Source organism: Sphaeramia orbicularis, chromosome 5 (assembly GCF_902148855.1).
Source record: "Sphaeramia orbicularis chromosome 5, fSphaOr1.1, whole genome shotgun sequence".
Lineage (NCBI taxonomy): Eukaryota > Metazoa > Chordata > Actinopteri > Kurtiformes > Apogonidae > Sphaeramia > Sphaeramia orbicularis.
Genome location: NC_043961.1, coordinates 51,904,959 through 51,931,088, shown reverse-complemented (window position 1 = coordinate 51,931,088; position 26,130 = coordinate 51,904,959). Strand labels below are relative to the sequence as shown.

General features: G+C 38.7%; 1 protein-coding gene across 1 annotated transcript; it reads right to left on the bottom strand.

The window, feature by feature from the left end:
- Window positions 1-21,287: 21,287 nt before the first annotated feature.
- On the bottom strand, window positions 21,288-25,840 carry LOC115419546 (potassium voltage-gated channel subfamily A member 2). Its single transcript, XM_030134400.1, has one exon. It carries the CDS (start codon window positions 25,810-25,812, stop codon window positions 24,316-24,318), a length of 1,497 nt encoding a protein of 498 aa, XP_029990260.1. The 5' UTR covers window positions 25,813-25,840; the 3' UTR covers window positions 21,288-24,315.
- Window positions 25,841-26,130: the final 290 nt, after the last annotated feature.

Here is a 26,130-nt window from a genome sequence, read left to right as displayed (position 1 = left end):
TGTTGAGTCTGCCTGTTCTCAAAATGCTGAATTTGCCTGTTTCTGACATGTGCCCCACCGGTTTGCCTCGCCATCAAAAAAAACAGCTATACGCAAGTTAATTCTCCTGTCAGGGGCCTTGACACTTGAGGTTACTGATGGAAATTGGGAGTTGATCCTCGAGAGCCCTCAATGGCAGCTCACTACTCCATATGTGCCAATGCTAATGCTAATGCTAGGTGCATGTGTTAGGAGGGAGAAATTGCAGTAACTGAATTTCCCTATGGATGAGTCAAACTTTGACCATACTTGATAAATGTCAATATTACCAGCACAATCCGTTGTGTAGGTACACTAACCAACACTAGTTAGCCTGATTATGTAGCTGTCAATAGGTGTTTTCGCACTGCAACAACCTTTTCATAGCTCTTTGACCTATAGAGACACCTCTTTTGTCAGTGTTCAAAGTACTGGAACTAGGGACTATTTTTGTACTTCGAAAAACTGCATTAAGGTTCTTTGGAGCTCCCGTTTCAGGGAATAAGGAGCTTTCCTCAAAAGGGGAAGTTTAGTCCAGTGACTGCTCAAGATAGAAACATCTATTGACTGAGTGCTATGTTTAACTAACATTGTACTAAATAATATAATGGTATGCAAACAACAATCCTAAAAAAACCCTGAAATGTTCCTTACTTTGGTGCCAAATACAGAGGAATGAGCACACAGTGAAGTACAGGCTTTATTGAGCCTCTATATGGATGAGGATTTACAACTGGATTTAGACACTTTAAAGTAATATATTAAAATCTGGCTTCCCTTTCAACTTAATAAGATTATGCTCCCACCACACCACTAAGCAACTCAGAAAAGATGAAGGAACGGAAACACGATTATAAAAAATAAGGGATCACAACAACTAAAGTGGATCAGAATGGAAAACAAGCAAATGTATGGCTGGCATGTACTGGTGATGAAGGACTGAGCATCTGGGCAGAGTCACTATGTCCAGTTCACCCCTACAGACAGGTTCCTGAATCAAACATAAAAAACATTAACTGACAGCTGTGGAAGTACAATGTTAAGCTCTTTGAATGACTTCATAATTTTTACTTCCACCAAGTGTAATGGCGGAGGGAGGTATTGTGATCACTTTGCTTTGTGTGTTTGTTTGTTTGTTTGTTAGCAACTTTACAGGAAAACTATTACAACCAACTTTACCAAATTTTACCCACAGATAGGCCTAGGCCCTGGGATGAACCCATTAAATTTTGGGCCAACTGGCCAAAGTTCAAGGTCTCAGCAAGGTCACGAAATCTTTTCCTCTCTCTCATCATTGAGCAATTTTCGAAAATTCATAAAAAATTCAAGACGACTCCGATTAGCCTCCAATTTGATACACCCGTACCTTATAACAATATCTTGTTACCTTATGTTTGCAAGGGTTTGTTTGTTTGTTTGTTGGTTGATTAGTTAACAAGATAACTCAAAAAGTTAAGGACAGATTTTCATGAAAGTTTCAGGAAATGTTGATACTGGCACAAGGAACAAATGATTAAAGTTTGGTGATGATCGGGATGGGGGTAGGGGGGCATATCTGCCTTGGCGGAGGTCTGCACTGTCCAAGTGCTTTTCTAGTGTTTTCATTGGGGTTTGTCTGTCTGTCTGTCTGTCTGTCTGCCTGTTTATCTGTTGGCAAGATAACTCAAAAAGTTATGGATGGATTTTCATTAAATTTTCAGGAAATGTTGATATTGGTGCAAGGAACAAATAATACAATTTTGGTGGTGACTGGGGGGTGGGAGGGTAGGGGGGTAGTTTTTTTTCGTTTGTTAGTCTGTTAGCAAGATAACTCAAAAAGTTATGGGCGGATTTTGATGAAATTTTCAGGAAATGTTGATATTGGCGCAAGGAACAAATGATTAAATTTTGGTGGTGATGGGGGGTGGGACGGGACTGGTCTACCTTGGCGGAGGTCTGCACTCTCTGAGTGCTTTTTTAGTTGATTCTTTAATCTACATCAATGCATTATATTTGGAGTAAGAATATAATTAGTGGCACCACATTATGCCACTTCATGGTTCATAGTGGTGTGAATGTGAACAGAACCAAGGCCCTTGAATTTCAGAGTGTCTTAGGGCCCGTCCGTCTTGAATAATTCTAATCTAAAGATCCCTGGAGCTGTTCAATGTGAAAGTGGCCAATCAAAACCAGCACTCATGCAGCTGTCACTTAAAGTAGCTACACCATTTTATGTGAGTTATGCAACTTTAAACCTAAATTTATACAGGTGATTTACAAAAACTAACCCCAGTTTCATTTTTTTGGGCATCAAGTGGACATTAGATAAACTGTAGATTTGGATAATTAGGCTTGCTGTTTGATTGAAATACAATTTTCTTATCATATCTATCAAAGACTACGTACAGGTCATGTGATAAGGTAATTTAAATGATGACAACAAACTTTTCCACTAGTTCATGTTTTTAATTTTTGTTTTTAATTCACTTGCTTTGTCTGACATCACCATCCTACAAAACTAATTTCTGGGTCAAGTCAACCATGGCTGCACCTATATGATCATTTACCTTAACATCTGTCTTCAGCGAGACACCAGTTAGGGTTTATTCATTTAATGCAAATACAATAATTAGTGCACTTGTTCATAATCAGTATGTTTTACTGTTAAAGCTCCTGGTGTGTTTACAGCAGTAGTAATTGCTTCACTTTGCACTCAGCTGCGTGTTAACTTAAATCATAACTTTATTTACCTTCTCTTCAACTGGACAGAACAGATAAAGGGCAAATAAATTAAATAAAAAAAGTGTAAAGTTATGAAATGCCTCATAAAAGTATTATTCTTTATCAGGGGAGTCTATAAAGATCTGGTTTGGCAGATAAAGTGAGAGCGGACTTTCCCAGCTTTGTTTTTTCCAGTTTCTTTAAAAACTTTTCTTATTAACTTCATCACCTCCCTTTGTGGATGTGTTTTATGGACTCAGGGACACAGTAATGCAGCAGATTGAATACAGAGGAATGAATGGAAGTGGACCCTGATAAAGTCGATGATGTCACAGCTGTTTGTATTCTAATGTATTAGTTTTTTCAAAATAATTTCTGTGTATACTGTATTAAGAGTTCTATCAAGGTAAATACAAATGTTAGCACACCTTCAGTGTTTTTAAGGTTTAAATATTAACTGAGTGAATGAATAAAAATAATAAAACAAAGTGACAATTGCAGAAAGGGGTGTTGTAAACTTGCAACCTGTGAAATCAAGCATTGGTTTGATTGATAGATTCAAAGGTTTAACAGATTAATCACTTAATCTTTCTGTCTTTTTAAACAATTTACACAAAAGTTCATCCAAACCTGTAAAATTATATGTTTTCACAGATTGAGTCACTGTCCCTCCAGAGCCTAGAATGTTTTCATGCAGCTTTAAAAAAAAATACTGAAGAGCTCAACAAGGTCAGTTGAAGACATCCCACCTATCCCATCACATACCCATTTAAACGAAGAAACGAATAACATTAAACAGCAATCAAAAGATTCTAATGTAATATGCATGTAGTTTATTGCAGAGCTCTACACAGTATATAAAAAGTGTTAATTTTAATATATACATAACTAATTAATCTCTTTATCACTAATAAAGGTGAGTAAGTCTAATACAGAATCCGTCTCCCACATAAATGCAGTCAATGCTTGTCATTGGAGGCCAAAACAGGCCTTATCACCAGAGTGCAGCTCTAAAACCCACACAATACCCATCATTCAAATCCTTGTTGCTAATATATCCTCCTGGAGCACAATTTCTTTCTGGCTTATAAAATATTTCTTGCAAAGCTTTGTGTTGATTCACCTTAAGGGCTCTGGTTCCCTTGTTCAGGCTCCATGTATTGGTATGTGCAGAAATTAGATACCCCCGTATGTATCTCAAATGTGCTGAAAAGGCCTCGTCGCTACCACGTTACAGGGGACAGAAGGACAGGTATACAGCTCTGAACACGGGCTATCTTATACATGGGACACTGTTGTCACGGCGTGGCTTCATGGGCTGCTGCCTCCGGACAACAGATCACCTATGAATCTTTAAGACCAAGCAACGAAACCAGTTTTATCACACTTTAGTAAAACACCAATGGGTTTACAGCAGACATGTACAGCTGCCTGTGGTCTAATTTCAACCCCTTAACAACCTTTATTTTTCTGTGATTAAGATACATTGCAAAAAAGACGTGTACAAAATTAGAAAATTAAACTAATTTTTGGGTTAAAATGTCTTATTCCAAGTAGATTTATCTGCCAGTGCAATAAGAAAATTGCAATTATCAAGTTTTCTTAAAATAAGACAATATTATCAAAGGATTATAGGCTTTAGTAAGATTTTTTAAACTATGGGCTGTGTATCGGCAATAATCTGGCGATACGATACAAATCACAATACTAGGATCACAATACAATATATCATGATATATCATGATACTGTTAAAAAGGCAATTCTTTTGTTTGTTTCTCTTTTTTTAAAAATGATTGTTTCCTGGAAGGATTGAATTACACCAGAAATATGTACAAGTACTAAACACATTTTTATTTCAGAACAGGATCTAATGCTATATCACAAATTTTTTCAAATTTCCTAGTTTCCAAAGGAACTACCATCTGCCTCTCAGACAGTAAAAAGTGCTTTTAGGATGCGTAAAATAACCATTATTTAATAAAACAGTGTTAAATAATAATAAATAAGATATAAACAATAAAGAAAAACAAAAAACAAAAATGAACCTCCGCCATATCTGCATTTGAATAAATACCTAAAAATATTGATACAGTACTTTTTAATATTGATACAGTATTGTGAAATGAAATATCGCGATATAGTGCAGAACCAATATTTTCTAACACCCCTTGTATATATATATATATATATAAACAAGCTACATTGCCAAAATCTGCACAAAAATGTGGATTCCATGTCATTTTCTGTCAGGTATTCACACTGTCATGACCTCCTGATGGCAAAGGCTAAAAAGCTTTCTGTCTTTGAAAGTGGTCGGATTGTTGAGCTGCATAAGCAAGGCCTCTGGCAAAGCACCATTGTTGCTGAGATTGGACGCAGTAAGACAGTCATTTTGAATCCACTATCTGGAACTGATGTCCATTTTTGTTCACTTCCCTTACTATCCATCCCCAAATGTTCTCAATTGGATTTGGATCAGGGGAACACACAGGATGGTCCAAAAGACTGACGTTCTTCCTCTGTTCTCAGTCCGTTGTCAGGTAGACATTGTGAACTGCAGCGTTGTCCTGTTTTTAAACCCAGTCATTACCACAGACAGGGGCTCTCAGTTATGAGGGATGACCCCTGCAACATTTGCACACAGCCAGCTGCTATGACACCTTTGACGCCCTAGCACAACCTGAAGCTCCATTGTTCCACTGAAGGAAAAAGCACCCCAGATCATGATCATGTAGACAACATCTCTAGTGGGATCTCCTTGTCATGCCAGTAACGTTAGAAGCCATCAGGACCTTCAAGGTTAAATTTGTTCTCATCAGACAATAAAGCTTTCTTCCACCTTTCAGTGTCTCATGTTTGGTGTTCTTTTGCAAAGTCCAAATGGGTAATTTTGTGGCATTGAAGGAGACGAGGCCTTTGATGACGTTTTTACCTTCGCCAAGGAGGTTATGTTTTTGCCAGGGTTTGTTTTTTTTCTGTCTGTCTGTCTGTTTGTCTGTCCGTTAGTGTGCAACATAACTCAAAAAGTTATGGACAGATTTTGATGAAATTGTCAGGGTTTGTTGGAAATGGGATAAGGAAGAAATGATTAACTTTTGGTGGTGATCGGGGGGGGGGGGGGGGGGGGGGGGGGGGCACGGGGGGGGGGGGGGGGGGCAGACCACAAAATTTCATCAAAATCTGTCCATAACTTTTTGAGTTATGCTGCACACTAACGGACAGACAAACAGACAGACAGACAAACAAACCCTGGCAAAAACATAACCTCCTTGGCGTGGGGGGGCCCACGGGGGGGGGCACTGATCAGCCTTGGCGGAGGTCTGCGCTCTCCGAGTGCTTCTAGTTTGCTCTTAAAGCCGTTCTCCGGCAGATGCCATCTGATGGTTATTGGGCTGCAGTTGGTACCAGTAACTGCCTTAATTTGGGTCAAGGATCATCCCATGTCTTGATGGACAGCCAATTGGAAATTATCTTTATATATATTTTTATTACTCACTTTTTTAAACTGTCTTTTCACCTGTTTGAACTGTCAGGTACTACTGAGAAACAGTATTTCGTTTCCGCCTGCGTATTTCTGTAAATACCATGTGAGAAATTACAAATAAAGCAATCTATTTAATCTATCTCAGTGCCTGTGAAATTTGTTTGGGTCTACCACTGGACTTTTTTGTTCCATACCCTCAGGATCTTTTAAGAAATTCAAAACGACTGTCTTACTGCGTCCAACCTCAGCAGCGATGGTACATTACCAGAGGTCTTGCTTATGCAGCTCAACAATCCGACCACATTCAAAGAGAGAAAGCTTTTTTGCCTTTTCCATCAGGAGGTTATGACAGTGTGAATACCTGTCAGAAAATGACACTGAATCCACATTTTTGCACAGATTTTGGCTTTTAAAGGCTGTGGTTTTCAACTTTTGATCAGCTGATGAACAGCCTGTTTCAGTTTAACTGTTGTTTTCAATAAACTGCTTGCTCAAATTTTTTTTTGTCTCACTCCCATTTCTTCATTTTGCATTTTCAAACTCTGCTTAGAACCTTCTTAAGATCCAACAGTCCAAAATGTAAATTCATGCAATTTTTCAACTGGTCTTAACATTTTGATCAGGTGTATATATATCGTCTAAAATTTACTTAGGGGGTTAAATGAGTGGCCATTTTTGCCAAAACAAACAAACAAAAAAAGTTGTAAGAAATGCATAGAACTGTGTTGAAATAATGCTAATACATTTGTGCACAGACTACTGATATTATTAGACACTGGAAGCTATATTTTCAAAAATACTGGATTTTGAGTAGCACATGTATATGAAAACTTTTGCTGGTGGACAGACGTGACAGTGGACGGATGTGACATGGTTGTTACAGATCCCATCATACTGATGCTCGGCAGCCATGTCACCATTTCCACAAATGATCCCTGTGGAAAAACTAGTTTCACAATTATTTATTGTATAGTTTATCATCATACTAAAGAGTAAATAACAATACAGAATTGTTATTTCTTTATAAAAATGCTTATTATTAGAAAACTGTTTAAAAAGTGACGTGTGACATTCTTAATGTATGTATTGGCGTAACATAAGCAGGATGGATCAGCACCATACTCCATATTGCAACCTCTAGAAATAAAACATGCGATATGTAGTATATAATCTTGTAAGAAAAATTGGGGAATCTAAACGAATAGAATATTTGTTTTTCAGGTAAATTCAGTTAAAATACTAGAAGCACTCGGAGAGCGCAGACCTCCGCCAAGGCTGATCAGTGGCCCCCCCCCGTGGGCCCCCCCACGCCAAGGAGGTTATGTTTTTGCCAGGGTTTGTTTGTCTGTCTGTTTGTCTGTCCGTTAGTGTGCAACATAACTCAAAAAGTTATGGACAGATTTTGATGAAATTTTCAGGGTTTGTTGGAAATGGGCCCCCCCATCCCCGATCACCACCAAAATTTAATCATTTCTTCCTTATCCCATTTCCAACAAACCCTGAAAATTTCATCAAAATCTGTCCATAACTTTTTGAGTTATGTTGCACACTAACGGACAGACAAACAAACAAACAAACCCTGGCAAAAACATAACCTCCTTGGCGGAGGTAATAACGCCGACAATTTTTTTTATCTCACGTTAACGCCGTTTTATTATTGTTCTGCCTTTCAAGCAAGTCTTAGTTGATTTATACAAACGGACTCTTATTTTGAAACTCATGCTTTTATTTTGCCGGTCCACACACCGGTGCTGTGTGTATGTGCAGCTGAGAGGAGAAAACCGTCGAACTTTACAAGTAATGCTGATGTTTAAGCTAATTTGTTTAAGCAAGCAGTCGGAGATGGGTTGCTAATTCTTTATGCAGGCTCATGCTAAGTTAATGTAAATTCATTGGTTGTGTTTTGGTCTAATACGTCAGCCTTTGAACTAACCTTTACTCATTTACGATGTGAATGTTGTATTAGCAGTCATTTTATCTCGATGCTAACTTGAATGGGAAAATCCATAGACACGCTAACGATTAGCATTTACAGGTTAATTAAAGATTTACAGCGTCTTTTTATTCAGCAACAAAGGCTCACATCAGAGATATTTGATACTATTCATTCTTACAACTGAACATAAAATACTCACAGGCAAACGTTTTTGGGGCCATAAAAAAAGAGTGAAAGAAACATGTCTGTTAGTTCTATGTCCGAACTGACTACGGTAACACGGAAAGGACAAAACATACGTTAGTGCAACTTATTCTGACCACTTCAGGGCCCCTTTTGCTTGCTTTGAACAACTGAACATCACATATTAATGGGCTTATTAGTATTAGTACTGATTAGTGGGCTTAAGACTCCTGTCAGTCACTCACAACTGTAAATACACTGGTGGGGACATAAACGTGTAAAAGTAGTGGTTTTTTACATGGACATTTTCATTTTAAATGTCTTCAGATGGTGGGGTTGAGAAGGACACAGTTGTTTGGAAGCACTGACGTGCAATTATTTTTTATCACCGGAGTACTTCCAGTCTGGAATATCACTGAAAGGCAATACATGCTGTTGATGCGTCCCCCCCCCCCCCCCCCCCCCAACAACTATGCGATTAATCGTGATTAATCGCAGAAAGCCATGCGATTAATCGTGATTAAAATTTTAATCGCTGCCCACCACTAATATATATATATATATATATATATATATATATATATATATATATATGTATATAGATAGATAGATGGTTGTATGAAGATGTAATGACTCAGCACATACTGTATTTATACGCAAAACTGCATAGAACAAGTAAAAATTTTTTGAGGGCAAACAGTTACTGTGTCCACCATACTCATCCCCAAACAATGTAACTTCTTTTGTTATAAATATTGCTTAAAATTAGTTGTAATATCTAAGTGGGATAGCTGAAGATGAAAATGCTTGGAACAAGCTAAATAATCTTAACAAGATTAACACTCAATAAGTAAATAAATCTAAAAAAAATTATCTTTCAAGATAAATATTCAAAATTCAAGTCAGTTTATCTAAGTCAGATATTCCTTTTTTGCAGTGTAATATTTTACCATATCTTACCACAAGATAGCAGCATGTAAGCAGGAATAACACACACGATAAAACCATTTTCCACTGTACTAAGGCTTTCTTCTCCTCCTCCTGATTTCTTGTGGATCTGTCTCTTTGATCAGTCATGAATAATAAATAAAGGCAAGCCACTAAGCCTCCCTCACTGTCTCTCCTCTTCATTACTTGCACCTGACACGACCACTTCACTCAGGAAACAGCTCCAGTTTCTTGGGTGACAGTATCCTCTCCTATGTTTTAAGGGTCTACAGTACAGTAATGACCAGGGGAGGAATGTAATTATGTGATTTTATTGTACTACTGAAGTGCTATACAATTTCCATTTCCTGACACTTTATGCTTTTGTGATGCATCTCAGGTAAATGTTATGTCAATATACTAATATCTTGGTGTGCAGCTGGACAACATGGACTGGTCCTTGAAGACATATACACTCCAATAAAAAGGGATGGGATGGGCTCAGGTGCTCTGACGTCTGCACAAAGATGCTGCACATACTTAAGTCGGTGGTGATGAATGTGCTGTTCTTTGCTGCAGTCTGCTGGGGAGGTAGCATCACATACTGTAAAAGGATGCAAGACAGGTGGACAAACTGGGAGAGGAAGATAACTCAGTGCTCGGAGAGAAGCTGGACTCACTGGGGACTGTAGTGGAGAGATGCACTCTGGGTAAAGTGGGGGACATCTTGGACAATCCAGATCATCCTCTTCATTTTCATTTTACAGACCAGAGAAATAGCTACAGTGAAAGACTCACCTCATGAAGATGCAGGACTGAACCAGACTGAACCAACACCATAGTCCAGTGGTTTTCAACCTGGGGTCGGGACCCCACATGGGGTCGCCTGGAATTCAAATGGGGTCACTTGAAATTTCTAGTAATTGATAAAAATAAAAATAAAAACTTACTAATAAAAAATATATGGTGAGTTGAGAGAGACAATCCCAATCCATAAAAGACATGACTTACTGTGAAGCTGAAACTGAAGCACTGTGGTACTGTTTAGCTTTCAAATGTTCATTATGGTCGGTTTCAGATGCTGCAGCTCTTTCATAATTCATAGTTTGAGTTCTTGTTTGTTGAGTATTAATTGTCAGCCTTGTAAATGCAAACTGGATTGACTGTACATATCCTGACCAAGGAAAATAAAATTTAGGAGTATTTAATAAAATTAAATACTCCTTAATGGCTTAAAAAATTATCTTCATTCTTAAACTAAAAAAACCCTTGTGGATTCTATAAAAATGCATTGTCACAGCACAAAACACAGGTTTGTTTCTCTCATCTTATGAAAAGTTGACTTTTTAAAGATACAGACACTATAATTATATGATGATCTTCTAGAATATTATGCAGTGCTATAGATTAAACCGCCAACAGTCTGTAAGTTTGTTGAAATCTACAACAGAAAAATGAATACAAAAACATATATATTAGCAAAATTCTGACATGGGCCAGTTTACTCTCTAGTGACTGGTTTTGTTTCTCATACTTGAAACACATATTGCTGGTTATTATATACTTTTACTTTCACTTTACAGTGGAAAAACTGTGTGTAAAACTACAACAAATACAGGTAAAAGTTAAGCCAGGAAGGCAAGTTGAAAGTAATGATGTTGAGTTTATACCAAGTGACAAATTAAAGGAAAAAGCTGATGTGAGAGGAGGGGTCTATGTCTCAGTTCACACACACTGAATGGTTTAATGTGATTGAAAAATGCATTAATCACATGCTAACATCTTGAGCAAATGAGTTAGACAGTGTTCTCCACCAACATCACCAAATGATGGAATATCTTTTGGATAAATGGTGTTCATTCCTCCAGTAGAGATCACACAGTTGAAGCACAAATACAAAATCACAGTGAAGGTATTCTGGAGGTATATCATCGTCCAACATTTTACTAAGACGCATTATGTTGGTTTTTCCCTTTAAATTGTTGCCCATCTACATTTTTAAGATCTTCAAAATAAAATCATTTTCTGTTTTAATTAACATTAGCTGATCTGGAGTATTTATACTATAAAAGCCAAGTGGCCTCTGTGTGCGTGTGCTCGGGGATTCACACAAAATCTGGAAAGAGCTGTCTGCTGCAGTTTCTCATACTTATGTATTTTTGGTCCAGGAAGACAGTGGTGAAAACGGCAAATTGATAGGACCAGTATTTTGGGAGATATTAGTTATTTTGAAATACAGTCATGTTGCTATGTCCAGAACGTTTTGGCGGTGACTGTTGGACACATGCGGTACAGTATGCATGAATACACAACAGCAAAAAAACTACCACATCTAGAACCCATGGAGCCCCACGTGTCAACACACTAGTTTTTTCTGTCACACAGCAGGAAATTAACTTGTTTCATGTTGAAGATTGTTGGGTATTAGACACTAGAGTAGTAATGATATGACAAAAAACAATGAAGTTGGAGGCAAATGCTAAAAAGTACAGCTGAGAGCAATAACATGAGGTTAAGATGGGCCAGTGTACATCTTTATGTAAATGCAACATAGAGACCTGACATCTGACTTCAACTTTAGCATTCACATTATAGCAATAACCATTGTTTGTCTCAATATGACAGAATAACAAAGAATATTAGAAATGATTCACTTAACCAAATAATTTTCAATAGATTGATCGTTTGTTTTAATGATTTATTTAGAATCACATAATTGTTTTGTTATAAACTGTCACTAATTTGCAAAACAGTCTCAGTATCATGTTTAATTGTTGTAGCTAAGTTAGTGAATTTCATGATTGGCCCATTCTCCACTACAACAGGGTTTTATATTTCTATTTATTTATTATCAGCAAAATACCATGGAGCTATTTGATAATTATCTATTGGTTAATTGGAAATGTGACCAATTTTTTCCCCATTTGTGTATTTATAGCAACTTGCATCCCCTATCTATAAGCACTCCTTTCATGTACATCTGTTGTAAACTGCTCATATATAGTATATTTTTCTTTCTGTGTGCATGAATAAAAAAATATCTGAATCTGAACTAAATGACTAAATGCACCTTTGGTCCAATATATATATTTTTTTCCCCAGTGATTCTTTTTACTCATAATTTGCCCATGTCCTTTATGTAAGTTGAATGTCTTTTAAATGGTTTGTGCAAATGCAGCATGGATGGAAGTCAGTGAAAAATTCCCCTCATTCCCTTGGTCTTGTGATACCATCATCTGAACCTTTGTTATATAAATAAAATATTGCTTCTAGACACTTTGAAATTTCACTGGGTGAGACGTTATGACATCTGGTGGTAAAACTACAGAGTGAAATGGATTCTCCTTGTCTCACTCTCCTTTACAGCGGCCACAGAAAACGCACAAGGCCCAGAGTGAGCAGTGGTGTAGTCCAGGGTATACGGTGGTATACGGCATATACCTACTTATCTTTCAGTCAGCATTGCGTATACCCACTTCTAAATCACCCCTGATGTGCACCATTCAGTAGTATCTGAGTCAAATTGGTCATTTTTTCTCCTAGAATAGTGAAGCCATGACCCGCCCTACTCTGCCTCTAATTGGCTAGGACTCGGTGCCTTCACTGATTAGATTGGTTAACTTTAGGCATGAGGACTGATGAGCCAATCAGAGGCAGAGTAGGGTGGGTCATGTCGACGAAAATATTGCTAACTAGCGCCGGCCACCTCTGAAACCTGAATAGACACCCCAGGTGCCAGTTCCACTCCAGTTGATTGACAGGTCACTGCACGTCTCATTAAAAGATACGCGATTATTGGAAATGTGGACGAGAAAGCCAGAATAAATATATTTCAAGTGAGTGGTATGCATTAAGAGAACCTACTTTCATGGAATACATAATTCTGAGGTAAGTTTTAAGGTGTTTTCCAAATGAGTCGCTGTTAAACTACTGGCCATATAACTGCACATTTAGAGAAGAGATTTTGTCGTCATTAGTTAAACTGTGTGAGTAGGCTAACGCTATGAAAGGCTAATTATCCCATGTTTGCCTCATGCTGAATACATTTACAGGGGTTGGACAAAATAATGGAAATACTTTCACCTCAAGATGATAATGCCCCAATCCATACAGCTAGAATTGTTAAAGAATGGCATGAGGAACATTCTAATGAAGTTGAGCATCTCGTATGGCCGGCACAGTCCCCAGACCTCAACATTATTGAGCATTTATGGTCAGTTTTAGAGATTCAAGTAAGACGTCGATTTCCACCGCCATCGTCTCTAAAAGAGTTGGAGGGTATTCTAACTGAAGAATGGCTTAAAATTCCTTTGGAAACAATTCACAAGTTGTATGAATCAATACCTCGGAGAATTGAGGCTGTAATTGCCGCAAAAGGCGGACCTACACCATATTAAATTATATTTTGTTGATTTTTTAAGGTGTTTCCATTATTTTGTCCAACCCCTGTACATTCATGCAGCTGGTTGTGTGACCAGTAATACCTACAAACTGCTCCTGATCAAGTCATGATAATTTTATAATAGTGAGCAAATATTACTGACAGATATTTGGCTAAACTAAACAGAGTAGTCTTACATGTCACTGTTTCTAAAACAGGACATTTTTTCTGGACTACTTAAAACAAAACAAAAAAAAAGGGCAAAAATTGAGAGTATACCCACTTCTCCAGGGACCACTACACCACTGAGAGTGAGTGTTTGGTTTGTTCATTCTGGGATATTTGGGTGACAGTAATGCACCTTAATGTTGGATGGTATCCACTGTAAAGCAGGAAAAAAGAAAAAAAAAAAAACATTATGGGTTTGTGTAGAAATATAGCAGAGTGACATGTTGTGACCTGCTTCAACACATCTCATTTTCAGGTGATTATACACAATTGAAAACATAATAATAAACATAATATTCCATTTTCTGTAACTGGATTACACACTGAACAAGTCTCTGCTATGATACATTTTTTTTATAACTCACAATACATTTTTGTAGAAATTCACACATCTGTTAAGACGCTATTAAAGAACTAGTGTTTGGATAAAGGAATACATGTAGTGTCCATGCACCAGGTGATGACGAGGCTTTATTTCAGCTAAGAGGCCTGTCTTCGTACAAAATGAAGAGGATATGTGAGCGCAGTGGGACAAATTCACCATAGGCTCCACACAGCGAGACACCACGCAGCTAATTTTCTCTTTGTCACTGTAACTTTGACTGCACAGCGTTTTTTAAATATCTGCATTTCATCAAGACTTAATGATTCCTCCGTGTTCTGATATCATCTGTCATATCGGGCATGATAAAAGCAATGAACGAATATGCATTTCTATCTGCAAAAAGGCAAGAAGGGAATTTATTTGTAGATGACACGATGGGAAAAGGTTGAGGAAGGCAAAAGGAACTGGTTGGACTAAATGCAGTGGTGTTGAGGCATTACAAATTTCCTGTTCCTGCTCTGTGCACAGACTCAGAGCTGGAAGTGGGATGTAAAAGGGGGAAGAGGCCTTGGGACTGAGATGTTGATGAAATATTAACTCACACAGGATATTTAAAGCCTCTGACATTCTTTCCCTGGTTTGTCGTGTTGGAAATGGCTTCCACAAGATGTGTATGTGGCCAACGGCAAGGATGCAGTTTCAAGTGATCGAGATAAGAGTAAAGATCCTTATTCAGACCTCACGGCGCTCGTTTTCACCACTTTAATTCTGCATTTAATGTGATTGTGATGTTGGGCTTTGTACAATTTGACATGCTAATCAAATATTTTGTTGTTTTAATAGATCAAAACTACAAATATCGTTACACCTCCATATAAGACATACATTAAAAAAAAAAAAAACAGTGTATTTGTTAATGCTTTCAGGGGCTTTTTTGTCTGTCTTTTCAGGTTTCATGAACATTGACTGAACTGCTCCTATTCATGAATGTTTTATATTTATGATGTGGTTTTTTTTTTTGTGGGCTCTGCATTCTTGGCCAGGCTTCACTTCAGTAACAGAAGTCGATCTAGAACTTAAAATGTAAATAAGTGCATGTAACAATGCATCTGGGTCAAATCAAGACATGTTTGTTCTCGGGCCATAAAACACCTTTTAACCCTTTATCGGCCAAGTGACTATTTCTGGTCATTTCAACACACACTACAAGACAATGACAGCACCAGTTCCAGTGAGGACAGTGAGGCAACAATCTCAGATCTAATGTGGTCTACAGGGTCTGTAAGGTCCACCTCTGCATGAACAGTGAGTGTACCTGCTTTGTTAGGTACCATGAAGTCATGGTACTAATGTAAGGAATGATGTTTAAAAGGGATAATGTGGATGTGGACAGGGGTCTGGATCAGCATTTATGTTGGTCTAATGTTATGAAAGTCATCTTCTAATGTTCCAAAATACATGTTCCTTTCACCTAACATGTGTTTTTCTTGCATTTAAAAAAAAAAAAAATACTTCCTGGATTTTCCTGGAACCAAATACGGTAACTTCATTGACCTTGATTTTCTCCATGACAATACAAAATTTTTTTTTTTAAATTTCACAAAAGTAATCAAGTCTTTTTAGGTCATTGAATAACACACTAAGGTTGATATTTTGAATTTCAGAGTATTTCTATGAATCTCCTGTAAAGGGTTAAAATGATTTTTAAGTTATTACTATTACTTTCTCTATTGATTGGTTTTAAAAAAAGAAAGGTATTCATGCCTTTACAAAGAATTATAGGCCATGAATACAAACATTTTCAAAGGGTACAGAGTGTAAATTTAGGAAGCTCTGTTGTCAAAATTGAATATAATATCCATATTTATGTTTTCATTGGTGTATTGTCACCTGAAAGTAAAAATAGTTGTGTTTTGTTACCGCAGAATGAGGGCAACAGACGGAGCAGGTCATGGGTGCACTGTAAGGATTGGATTCCAGACCCCAAAATGGCCCCTCCTATTTCTAATCTGCATATTAATCTACATATTAACAAAGCTGCATATGAGTCAAATAAGTTCTTTCCATATTAACAGATTTTAAATCCTATTTTATGGGCATTTAGTTGATTTAAAACATATAAAATCTCCATGTGCTAAACGACAATAAAAAAAAAAAGAGTAATTTCAAACCTTTTTTGCAGTTGTATGTGTCCAGTCAGCAGTTTTAAAGATATCTCTTGTATGATTGTATGCTATGATGAAAATACATTTCAGACCAAGGGGGATTTATTATTTTTTTGCTGCAATACTTTTATCGTCAATTGGGAGAATTAGCAACAATTGTGACTGGTGGCGCTGTATGCAGTTGTCTTAGTTTTTCCATGAAGCTTGTCCTTTTTCACAAAAACTTTCAGAAAACTGGAGATTGAACAGAGTTTAGTTTTACATCTATTTCAGTGCAGGACTCTGCAACTGATCTTGTTTGTGGTTGCAGCTGAAAGATCAGAATATACTGTATTCATTACATTCTCTGATACATACAGTATGAAAAGGGAGGGTGAAGCAAGGGGTATTAATTTAGTTGCAGTTTATAATATCATCATTAGGTGGCACTGAATCCTAAACACTGCATTCTTAATTTTTAAGTGAAAGAAAGAGAAAGGGCCTTTACCCCCAAGATGTTAGAATATATTTATTCTATATTTATTGAATATATATCTTTTCATGAACATGCTGCTACTGAAAACACTGCTGTTTTTATCCTTGTTTAATGTGCTGCTCATTTTTAATCTTGCACTGTAGTATTTATGCATATTTATTCATTATTTATTAGGTTTTACTGTTATTATCAGATTTTATTGTTACTATTTTTAATACAGGATTCATTTTATAGGATTTTTACCATGTACATTGCTGGACCTAAGTTCTGATTTTGTTTCATGTACACACTACATGTAATGACAATAAAGTGAACCTTGATTTAAAAATTCAACTCCTCTCCAAGATGGAGTGTCTATACAATATTAATTACACATAATAATACATTTCATAATATGGAGACTGATCAAAGATTTTTTTCTTAAATGCACTAGTATATGAGTTATGACCCATAAAAAAGCATTACAATTACAACTTACACTATATAATTATAATTAACATTTATGTATTTGGCAGATGCTTTTTTCCAAAGTGACATACAAAGGGAAGATTAACAATTAAGCTCTGTGACCTGTGAGAAAGTGGTGCTGAACACTCTGCTTCACATGAATCCAACAGAGGTTTTAGTTGTTGTCCTTTCACTCATAAAGCTTCATACACTTCAGATTATTACTGAAACCTTAGGGTGAAAAAAGTCAGAAACTGGCTTAATTTAAATTTCATATCCTCTCACTCTAGATGACACAGGATTGCGCAACTTATTCACATTATTCAGATTAAAGCCACTTTTGCTCCAATGATGGCCCACTGTGTTTATCAGACCCTCCACATCCCGGGTCAGGGGGCTGTCCTGGGCTCACAACACACTGACACCTGGTAGTGAAGCTTATCTCACAGCCTGATAAGCACTGTTTCACTGTGACCTCTCCCCTCATTATTTATTCAACTCACATCATCATTATGTAAAAGAGGATTTTCTCCCCTCTTCCATACTGTTTTGTCTTTCATATTACTTCATGTTGCCTGGTTAGTTCAGGCTTAGGAGCTTTGAAGCATCTGTCTGCCGGTGTGGTTGTGCTGTGTGACAGGTTCACTGTCCTCTGCTAGATGGGATGCATGGTTGGCTGACCTTAACCAAGCCCATTTATCAACCCTAGAGGGGTGGAGGGGGGCGGGCATGTGCTGGTGGATATTCAATGCACCTATGACACAATATGAGTGTATTGATCCTCCATATGACTCTGGAGAGAACATGTGTCCTATTGTGTCTGCAAACACAATGCTGCTGCAATTTATCTTGCCACTTCAAAAAATAAAACTAATAAACCCAAGGGCATTTATGCACTTTGAAGGCCTTGCTTTTGTCACTTATTTCGAATACATTCTTATAATAAAAAATGACTGGTTTCAGAAAATCAGTCATTTCTGCAACAGCACCTCTAGAGGGCAGTAATGCTTTCCTCTTTATTTTCTCCATCACAGAACAAACAAAGTAAAACTGAACATCTATCCTAATCATATTAATCTGTTTTTTAAGTCAAAAGGCTAACTCATAGGGATCATTTAATAGAAAAAAAACCAAAAAAAAAAACAGTCTGAACCGAACCTTTAAAATGCTCTAAACATCTTAAATCACCTCAGGGCGTCTCAGATGGGGACACTCACTTTCAGTACCTGTTATCAGGGCAGGAGTTAATGAGTGTAAGGCTGAACACCTCCTAATAGTGGGGTGTGGTCTAGTGCCAGGGCTGCCCTGTTGGATTAGCAGTGCTAAGTCCCACAGCGCTCGTCTCCTAATTACAAGCTGGTAAGCATGGTGCAAGCTTGTATGACTGCTCAACCGTGCTCCTGTGGGCATGCTACCTTCCCTGACAAACAACACATACCCCCCCACACTCACACTCACTCCTCCCTCACAACAACAATGGGGCATCAGCGGCCACCTGCAGCCGGCCTGCACTCCCACTGTGCGTACACTCGGTCGGACTCAGCCATGCTGCTCCATCCTGCTTTCCCTCTCCCTGTTTGCCCTGGTTTCAGCAGAGCGAGCTGCAGAGTGCTGCACTGCATCGCTGGATCAAAGCAAGACTAATGACTACAGCAGAGATGTAGCTACAGTACTGAGGCCCCAAGTGTTCTCGCTCCCAATGCAGAACTGTAGTTAAGCCACAAGCGGGCTAAAGATAGCAGAGAGCAGAAGACTAGATGGCAGCTAGCCCTAAAAATGTGTTAGCAGGTGTAGATATGACAGTTAAGGTGAATCAATGTGAGGGAAGAAAGCACCTTGAAGTGCACAGACATAAAAAGGACGACAGTGAAGGATGACCTCAAAGACAGGACACATTAAATTAGCTTGTGTTATCTAAATTGTACCAGCAGACGTTATGAGTCTATAAAAACAAACAAAAAAAAAAACTCCCTCCCTATTTTCCAAAGTAGAGCTGAAGCAATCCCCTTTTGATTCCCAAGGACACATATCCAAATTTCATTGTGTGTCTTCTCAAATGGTATAGTTACCTAGGAACAGATGATTAAATTTTGGTGCTGATTGGGGGGGGGGGCAGACAGGCACTGATCTGCCTTGGCGGAGGTCTGCGCTCTCTAAGTGCTTTTCTAGTTTGTTGTTTTCTGTCACATCTGATTGTGAACTGAATTTTTTTCCTTCCTATTTTGTGCTTTTTCATAGATGATATGATCAACAAATTAGCCGATAATGAAATGATTGATAACATTAGCAGGAGAAAATCAGATATGTTTGTGACCGCACATGAAGACGACTGATGCCAGGAATGTAATGCCAAAAGTTCACAGTGAAGGATTTCTTTAAAAATTTTGCCTTCTCCTGTGCCATCTCCTTTCCACCCTCCTCTACATCTCCTCCTCTTATCTTTTTTTCTCTACCAAAAAAAAAAGAAAAAGGCTATTATTAGAACACCCTGCTCTCTCTTTAAACTGCTGGGAGCATATACCGTGCACTTAAAGGAGGGAGAAGCTGAAGATACCAGGAGGTGCTTGAAAATGTCCTCCACACTGCCCGTGGCTACAAAGATGCTGGATGTCCTAAGAATAACAACAAAGCGGCCTTTGATCGATTCATGGCATTTTGTATCAGCGCAGACGCTCCTCAGCTAAAATTAGCCCTCAAACATTTGTAGACTTTATACCTTGCGAACAGAGCAATGTGAAGGAAAAGGCTGGATAAACATTCAAACAACACCTCTCGCATATTTCCATAGTGAATGCCAACAAAAACACAGAATTTTGGGAAAGATCAAGAACATGGCACACAATAAACACACTAAACAAGATTTCAGTTGAATTATTATTGGCTTCATTATTGTTATTATTTGTCAGGGTTATGATCATTTGGAAGGATTAAATGCATTTTAATTTCTCATTTTACTTGTCCATAGATTGTCCTTTTTGTCTTGTAAAGTGCAGATAATACTACTTTGAAATCCAGACTTCACATACAGTATATAGTACATGGTTCTTGCTCAATCATCCATTTGTTATTATTTACATTATTCTCTTATATTTCATTTCATAGAAAGAAAATCCATTATCCACTGTACCCATGTTGATGGATGTTTTCAGGCCTCAATGATACAGGGAGGACAGGGGGTGAGGTGAACAACTGTACATATTGTTTCAGTGGATGCCACACGATCAGGCTCTGGGGAAAATAAACGTTCTTTCTCAAACACACACATGCATACAGATTGCATATTGATCATCTTGTTTCCCGTATGTATGAGTTTGCCTCTTTTTTTTTTTTTTTTTTAAAGGAGCCTTGTCTCAAAGAGCTGACACTGCATTTCAAACAAAGTTCACAAAGCTTATATTCACATTCAGCTAACATGCAGGACTTGGACGTACAGCAGCAGAATATTGCAGTGTTTCACTTTAGCTTAAATGTTTGCTTAAAAAGCACTGTCAGCTCTCAGAATCAACATGTAATTGGTGTGGGATAAAAGTCAAAATTCAGTACCTAAACCTTCTCCAGACTAGCTAATAATCGTTCTCTGCATAGATTACTCAGTGTATTCACTGCTGGGCACCCTTCTTGTGGTGTGGATTTTGCTGGTGGGTCCCTCAGCAAGTGAGAGATGATATTTTAGAGGCGGTGGTGCTCCTTATAAAGCAATACAAGATCATTTTCATCAACTTTGTTCCACTGAATAAAAACATTTTACAGATTAAATCTGCAGGTATACAGATGAGGATGATTCTACTCGTCTTTGTGCTTTAAGCAGAAATAACTGTCAATATTCAGCCTCAACCGTGTGTATCCAGAATGAGATGCTACAGTGAATTTGGCTTAGGTAATATGTCCAATTTTAACAAAATAATAAATGTAACATGTGTATGTCACATTTATCACAAACATGTGTTATGAAATGAATACAACAAAATACAATGCATTTACATGCATAGACAAATATTTTTGGTCAGACTGTGAGTGTTTTTTTTAAATATACAGATATGCAAATGGCTGTTGCATAAATGCAGCTGCACAACCAGGCTAAGACACTGACATTCAGTGGTTTGCTCTTCCTCTCCACACACACACACATACACACATATGCACACATTGTAAACTCCTACATAGCTGTGCGTCAACACCCCCACATCAATACTCAACTGATGATCAATAAGATCTTGGTTGGACTGCAGAGATCTTGTTGTAATCGGTCCATAAAGGGTAATTCTTCTTTCTAAAAAAACCCAATACTTCTACATCTATGTCCTCAACACAGCATCCTCCACTAAAGGATTATGGAAATATTGCTAAACAACTATTTAATCTGTCCACGCCTCGAGTTACTGCCCATTTTACATCTGATCCACCTCTCAGTAACCCTGGGGAAAGCAATAAATGTATGTGTTCCTTCCTCTCAACATACATGAAAGCAAACACAGATTTGGACAAACTTCAGAAGCCTCATTACAGGCAGTTGGACGAGGCGTCCTGAGCACATATTGGCAGCGATGGCGTAAAACATTTTGCAACTGCAGGTTAAAGACTGTAGTGAGCAAAATGAAACCCTAAGAATAAAGATGTACATCCTGGCATGAGTAAATTCATTTAGATACTTCTTGCTACAGATCCACTCCCCATCCATCACCTTTCTAATTACACAAGACACCTTCGAAAAGATGGAGAAAGGCAAGAGACTGAGGAGTGAAGTCAGAGGACCTATAGGTTAGCCAATATCTGCTACACTGCTGCTAATTATCACTTCCCATATTGACGTTACTGCCTTTGACTGTTACCTTGGCAGTGTTAAGCATTTGGTGGAAAATCTCAGCTGGACTCAATCCTGGAATCAAAACCTATTTCACATCTGATGCCAACTTTTAAATACAGATGGTATCTGTCTTCTGGCATCAGATTTTTACAGGACAGCCAGAGTCAATTTTTAGTCCGACCAATTAAATGGCAATAAAAAGCTTTTCGACTCAAAGTTCTGATTTGGGATAATACAGTTCTGAACAGGGCCTTTAACAACCATGTCGCCGAAGGCAGTTTAAATGAAGCAGACTTTTAAAATTAAATCCAGGATGACTTTTAGATTTGCTGGAAAAAACTCCAAGTAGAGAAAATGCTTCTGTAATGGCTAGTAAGAGTGTGTCTTTGGCACTCTGAACAGGCTCTGCAACAGGAGAACATAGTAACAGTGCTCAGAACAATATTATTATTCAAATAAGACTAAAGAAATCATGGCAATGATCTGCATTGTGGAAAGGCTCTTGCTTTCTCTTATATATTAAACATTAATAGTTAAACTTTTTTAAAATTCTCTCTGATAAAAGTATATGTGTATTGTATATGTGTACTGTCTTTATATATTTTATATATAAGAAATAAAGATATCTATTTTAATAATTATACTTTTTGTCTCAGAGGCTTCTTCTTTGAGCTTAAATGCATGCTTCTAGGAATGTTTTTGAGGTCATGCAACACTAGGAGAGTAGCGTAAACCCAGATAAAGGCAGTTTAGGGGAAGCGTTTTTCTATACACGAGTCCTTAAAAGTTGCTATTTTGATCATGAGGACGTGATCATGTGACAAACTTGTGAAAAAGACAGAACTGCAAGTCTATCACCTCTGCAACTGGAATTAATGTCGAAAACTAGAGTGTGAGTTTACACATTTGCTTCACATTGCAGCTAAGCTGCAAAACTTTAACAGCAACCTGGCAAAAGTTAACAGCAATGACTTCTACATGGAATGTTGATATTAACAAGGACACCGCATCCTGATTGGATTTGGCCGTATAATTATACCTTAAGAAATCCTGTAACAGCTTTAGGTTCTTGTAACAGCTACCTGCAGGTATCCTTTAAAAAGTGTGTATTTGTATAGAAGGCAGTGTACAGACAAATATACAGTGATGATGAAGCAAGTGGCAGTTGAGAAACAAGTGGAAATTCTCATTCAGATAAAAATGTCATGCAATATTTCTACTGACTAAGTTTACTACTGACAGTACCTATCTACCTACCGGCTATCAGTTAAGTCACAGTTATCTACCTATCTATATGAATAAGTACTGTTACGTGTGAAACTGTGAAAAACAAACAAAACAAGAAGAAACATTCAAGCTGTCCTCAAAGCTCTGCAGTAAGACCAGTTTCGGTGAATGGAAGGGGGGAAGCTTGCATTGCAATACATACAGTACATGTTAGACCAAAGCAGTGAAAAGTCAAGGCCATTCTCAGTCATTCATCAGATACTGATGTCTACTGGGAAAAAAAGGTGTCGAACCATAAGCTTAGTGCTGATGGCTGTCATTCATCCTTGAAATAACATGGTGTACTTAACCACCAACCTCGTCACAAGTCACCCACAGGCCATAGCAGCGCTGGAGTGGGCTGGCTTTATGCTCACACATCCTTTTATCTGTAAATGGTGTAGCATAAGACAGTTTCATTGGCTCCAGGAAGCAGCATATGTAGCGTGCGAATAGGGCTCTTCAAAAAGCGCATGGCAGAGCAGTGTGCCTTGGGAAATGAGGGACCAAGGGACAGAGGACTAAAGCAGGGCTTGTGTTGTATTGTTTTTCTTTTTGGAAAGCGATAATTTTTTTCCTTGCTGTTTTTCTCCCTTTATCTTTTCTTTTGTGCACTACTGTTGGCTACTGTTGTGAGCGGGACATTTTAAGGTATAATTTTTAAGCAACCACACAGACAAAGCCAACTCCATGCAGAAATGCAAAATTTGAAAATCCACTCTGTTTGACAGTCATATTGTCTGAAGTGTTTAAGGACAGGTTGTGAGGAGTGAAGACAGGATGAGCGCAAAGTGAGCAAATAGTCTTTGTAATATTTTTTCACTGTCTATCACCATCATCTTCATCACCATCATCATCCTGAATTCTATTGCCTTGATTTTTCCAGCACACATGAGGCAGGAGGCTCTACACCTGTCCCATCCAGTTGCTTAGCTCCGCATTTCCCGCTGTGACGGGGGGAAAAGTAGCCAATGACTACACGTCTGTGAGCATTTTGGTGATGTTTACATAGTTTGTGTTGGCCAGTGTACAGTTAGCTGTCTTAAGATTCTCCTCCTGAAAGTCCTCATTGCTGTTGTTGACAGCCTCTTGGATCTCCATGTAGTCTGATTTACTGATGGTGGAGCCACTCCGGCTCTTCTTTAGCTCCTCGGCTGAGTCCGCTTTGGGCACGTTGACCTGCAGATACTGGGCTTGTTCTTCACCCTCGGTCTCGCGGTGGTAGAAGTAGTTGAAGTTGGATACTATGACAGGCACAGGCAAGGCAATGGTCAGCACACCTGCAATGGCACAGAGGGAGCCCACAATCTTGCCACCAATTGTAGTCGGGACCATGTCACCATAGCCAACTGTTGTCATGGACACTACAGCCCACCAAAATGCATCAGGGATGCTTTCGAACTGTGATTCAGGCTCATCTGCTTCAGCAAAGTATACTGCACTGGAGAACAGGATGACCCCAATAAAGAGGAAGAAAATGAGGAGGCCGAGCTCTCTCATACTGGCTTTCAGGGTCTGGCCCAGGATCTGAAGCCCCTTAGAGTGACGTGAGAGCTTAAAAATTCTGAAGACTCGTACTAACCGGATGACCCTGAGAATGGCTAAAGACATGGCTTGCTGACCCGCTTGACCATCCTCGGGCCTGTCTGCCAGCTCTGTGCCAAGAGTGATGAAATAAGGGATGATAGCAACTATATCAATAATGTTCATTATATTACCAAAAAACCCTGCTTTGCTGGGGCAGGCAAAGAAACGTACTAGAAATTCAAAGGAGAACCATATAATGCAAAGAGTTTCCAGGATGAAGAAGGGGTCAGTGAAGTAGGTAGATGTGTAGCTGATGATTGTGGTGTTGGTCTCAGGTGAAAAGACTTCAGCGTGAGACTTGTGCATTTCCTCCTCATCATTGCGGAAAATGGGAAGGGTCTCCAAACAGAAACTGACTATAGATATCAGAATGACCATGACGGAGATTATGGCAATAATCCTAGCAGGACCTGAGCTCTCTGGGTATTCGAACAGCAGCCACACCTGTCTTTGAAACTCATTATCGGGAAGAGGCCGCTCCTCTTCTTTGATGAAGCCCTCATCTTCTCTGAACATTTCGATGGCCTCCTCACCCAGCTCATAGAACCGAATCTCCTCTGAGAAAATGTCGAGGGTGACATTGACCGGCCTTCTTAGCCGACCTCCTGACTGGTAATAATACAATATGGCATCAAAGCTGGGTCGGTTCCTGTCAAAAAAGTACTCGTTCCTCAGCGGGTCAAAGTAACGCATCCTCTTTTTGGGGTCCCCCAGCAGAGTCTCTGGGAACTGGGAGAGGGTTTTAAGTTGTGTCTCAAAGCGCAGCCCTGAGATGTTGATGACCACCCTCTCACAACACTCATGGTCAGCCTCCGGGTCGTAGTCCTGGGGGTGCCCTGGGTGTGCAGCAGCCTCGTCAGAGGGGTCGCCTGTGGCAACAGTCATTCTGCAGGGAGAGGAGGCCTGCACCTTTCAGTGAGTCTGGGTCCTGCAGCTTGGAGAACTGCAGGCAGGGGCCAGGAAAGGGAGGGGGCTCAACACCGTAAAGACCTGACGGCCACAGGATGAAACCTAGGATCTGGCTGCATGTAGGACAGATAAAGCAAAGACAGACACAGCAAGGTCAGGTACACCTGAGACACATTTCAACATTTAATCTGTCATTTAGTCAGATATTGCAGGAATTAGCTTCAACTTGAAGAGCACAAAACTCAAAATAGATGAAACTGTAGCCACCCTTGAACACAATGTCAGAAGATTTGA

Excerpts from the sequence above, each read along its gene's own strand:
- LOC115419546 (XM_030134400.1), bottom strand. The coding sequence starts at position 25,812 with ATGACTGTTGCCACAGGCGACCCCTCTGACGAGGCTGCTGCACACCCA.